Source organism: Frieseomelitta varia, unplaced genomic scaffold (genome assembly GCF_011392965.1).
Source record: "Frieseomelitta varia isolate USP_RPSP 00005682 unplaced genomic scaffold, Fvar_1.2 scaffold_722, whole genome shotgun sequence".
In the NCBI taxonomy this organism is placed as follows: domain Eukaryota; kingdom Metazoa; phylum Arthropoda; class Insecta; order Hymenoptera; family Apidae; genus Frieseomelitta; species Frieseomelitta varia.
This window is the reverse complement of record NW_025110504.1, coordinates 1-3816: the sequence shown is the minus strand read 5'-3', so window position 1 is coordinate 3816 and position 3816 is coordinate 1. Positions and strand designations below refer to the sequence as shown.

The window sequence follows — 3816 nt, the reverse complement described above, 5'->3', positions numbered from 1 at the left end:
GACCTACACACTCTCTGGACTCGCTACTCACTATGTCTTTACACCTTCACGACTCGCTGATTCCTGATCTGAGCATTCCCAGGTTTTCAGGCCTGGCTTTCGCTATGACTGCTAAACAAATTGTTCGACACGCGATTTTTTACGAGACTACCCGTCGTAAAGAACAAAGTAAGCAAGCAAGATAATCCTTCCAATTCTTTTTTCAAAATTGACTGATTCTGAACATTGGACACTGCGTATTATATTAAATCGCATATTTATTTTCAATAGTAGTTGAAATATCCCAGAAATATTGAGAGAGAGCTTTGAAATGAACAGTTGGCCAAATAAGTTTGCAATTTTTAATTTATTATCAATATTTTTCGCATTCTGTACAATAAGCAAGTTTCAAAGGAACCCTATCAATTCAATTTCCCAGTATTTCGTTCATTCACGATGCTATCTTATATATGTACGTATGTATTATATGTAACGAACAATTTATTTGTTACATTCTATAGAAAATTGTTTCATAATTTGGTCTTGTCTTTCACATTCCAATGACCGATGACACATGTGATTTCACAAAACTTTGCCTAATTATCAGTCACTATAATGTTAACACTTTTTTTTTTTTTTTTAATCGAATAAATGATCTTGAGCTTGAAACCATCAGAAAGCAGTGATCTGTCATTTAGAAAATCGTACGTATTTTATTCAATTTTCGTCAAACGTTTGTCATCGACTCTAGAATCCATTTCTTCTTCCAAATCATCACAGACCTACCTAAAATTCGAGACTTTGCTTTTCTCTTCCCCCTGGCCAGATCCAAGCAGAATAATTTACCTCGTTAAATTACATTTATTGTCATTTTTCTAATCTGAATCGCTTTCATCAAGTCTCTTCCCTCTCCCAATTCCACTCTGTCTCCTCCGACTTGCTCCTAACACCTGTTCTGTAAACTTGTTCCTCTTCCGATGGCCAATTGGATCTCGAAGAATCCTCCTCCACGTCCGACGATCTGACGCTGTCTTTCTTGGAGCTCTTGCTCCTCTCGTTGTCAGTCGAGATCGACTCGATCTCTTCAGACTTCGAGCTCATCCTCGTGTTCTCGTCGGTGTCGCTGCTCCTGCTACGTGTCAACATAGCCGATTCTGACTCATCATCGGCAAACTCGCCAGTGTCGTCGTACTGTTCCCCTCCGTCTTTACTTTCCTTGGTTTTCCCATCGTCTTTCGATTTAGTCTCCGTCTTGGCTTGCTCTTTCGACTCTTTCGATTCTTTGATGACGTATGCGTCTTCCTCGGACCTGGACTTCTGCATCTGCCACGCCTTCTTGAACGGGTGTTCCCTCTCCTGTTGCACCAGTTTTGGCCTCTCGGGGAGAAGGTACTCCGGATCCTCTTCGCTAGCCTGGCTCTTAACAATCGACTCTCTCTTGTACAAACCTGACGATGACCTAGGTACGTTCTCACCTTCACTCCTTATCACGTTCCAGCCAGACTCCGCCAGATCGGAATCCTCCTGAGACAGTCTGGAAAGATCCTGCAGAGATATCCTCTTGCTGTCTTTTGTCAGAACAAAGTTGTAACTCTCGATGTCGTCGTCTTCCTCGAGAGAAGTCATCTGACTGCTGCTAGTGTAGGATCTCCTTCTCGATGCATCCCAAATCACCTCTTCCTCGCTCTGGGCGTCCTCTCTGGGAGGTGGAGCCTGTTCGCGATACTCTCGTCTCTGCCTGCTGTACTCGTCCTCGGGCTCGCTACGTTCCTGAGAAGAGCCTAATTGAGCTAGCACGCGCGAGCCCACGCTCACCGTCCACGAATCCATGTTGTCGTCAGCTGTTGGATCCTTCAGCAACGCCAGCTTCCCCTCGGCGGACGATCTGCGCAAAGAAGTCAGGCTCCCTTGCTCGGACGAGGGATCTCTCGTCGCCAGTTTCTCTATGAATTGTTTTCGACGTATTCTCAACTCGCTTTCCCAATCCTCCTCGTCGCTGACGCTCGCCTCCGCCTGTCGTCTCTCGACTTTCCTCTGTTGTTCCTCGTCGCTCTCCGAGGAGAAGATCCTCGAGTCTCTTGCCTGTCTCTGCACCGGCTCGCGTTCTTCGGATTTTCTTGAGAGTCTTCTCGGGTCCTTAGCCTGGTCCCGCGAACGATAGTCGTCTGGCTCTCTGATCACGGATCTACCTCTGGACTGCGATCGCCTGTATCTCAGATTATCTTCTTCTTTCTCGTATTTGGTTCTCGAGTAGTCCCTCGCCTCTTCTTCCTCCTCCTCGTCGTCCTCGCTGTCTCGCGTTGAGAATCTTTTAGCGTCGAGGCTTCGCGACAGGGAGCGTCTGCTTCGTCTCGCGGATTCTTCTCGCTCCTGTTGCGCTCTGGAAAGATTTAGGACAAAAGTTCTACGAAAGCTTTCGAACGTTCGCGCAGCTCTCGAAAGTCGATAAGAAATAATCCCAACATTTACTCTACAATTTAATCTTAACTTGAATATTAGCGCTCAGTTGCTGTTCAATCACACCAACGTTTCAAAATTTAGAACCCTGCGATTAGACACAATGTTAGAAAGACGAAAGTACGAAATTCTCAATTGTTCGATTCCTTCCCTGTAATAATTTGTGACAAACGCTCACCTCAGTGCCTCGTTCTCCCGATAATCCCTGCTTCTGCTTCTTCTCCCGCGATCTCTGTAATCGTCACTGCCATTTGAGAATCTCTTGCTGGCGTTTTTCAACCGAGACGGCGGGGCGTCAGTTTCGGATGGCTCTCGACTGATCAACGATCGCCTTCTTCCGCTCGATTTCTTTAAAATCGGCATGTCCACGCGTTCCTCGTCCTCCACACTCTCGTCGTAGTATTTCGCGCCGCCGTCTACTATATCTCTTTGCCAGTCCCAGCCCGTCGAGGTTACCTCGTCTTCTTCGAAGATCTTCTTCTCATGCGGTTGTTCCGACTTGGTGGCTTCTGGCGTCTTCGAGGTTTCCGTAGCTGGAGATTCGACGACCGGTGTTTTCACCGCGTTTAGGTCCGTGCTTTCCATCAGCACGTTTCTGATGTCTTGCATCGGGAGATCGAAGAACAAAGTTAAGATCGTGGAGACGATCACGACTGTCGCCGCTTCCAGCGCACTCACCTAGAAAGTTGTCAAATCTGTATCGGTATTGCGGTCGAATCAGCCAAGTCGTCGTTTGAATAGATTATATAAATTCTCGATTTCTTTTTCAAATATATAAGGTGGGCCAAAAATCACTGAAGAAAGAGCACGAATTTGCGAACGCTCCGGTGGCCAACACTTGAAAGAAATAATTCTTGAAACATAATGAAAAAATCATGATTTGAACTTGAATTTAATTTAAAATCGTGGGAATTTTGGGAAAGTGCCCAAAACGAAAGTTAGGCCTGGGACCTGGGAATAGTTTGTTCTAGCCATCCAGGTCTAGAACTTGAAATGTTAATAAAATGTTTTCCTTGCGTTTTGATGTTTTATTAAAAAAAAAAAAAAGAAAAAGAAAATAGGTGGGAAGAAATCCTATAGAAATACGTTTAAAAAAAAAGAATATTATCAATACTCTGAATTGACTAGCTTTCCCTGATCACAAAGTGCCTGTTCTTTTGGAATTGCTACGTACGCTTGTGTGCAGCTGAAATTCGCTAGAGTATCTGGTGGTCCCAACGTTGTAGAAAAATACAGCGAATTGCGTGAGATATATGGCGTACGATATCCTGCTGAAGACCAGTAACCAATAATTCGAGAGGAATCTGTTTAATATACCTACGAATAAAAATGACGTTGAAAGAAAGGAGAATGTGTCGTAATTCAAAACAAAAAAAAAAA

General features: G+C 44.5%; 1 protein-coding gene across 1 annotated transcript; it reads right to left on the bottom strand.

The window, feature by feature from the left end:
• Positions 1-327: 327 nt before the first annotated feature.
• LOC122535438 (apical junction molecule-like) lies at positions 328-3757 on the bottom strand (the record flags this gene model as incomplete). Its single annotated transcript, XM_043666973.1, has 3 exons — positions 328-2359; positions 2615-3114; positions 3611-3757. Coding segments are annotated over 3 exons (2133 nt in total), but the record flags the coding sequence as incomplete, so codon positions are not given.
• Positions 3758-3816: the final 59 nt, after the last annotated feature.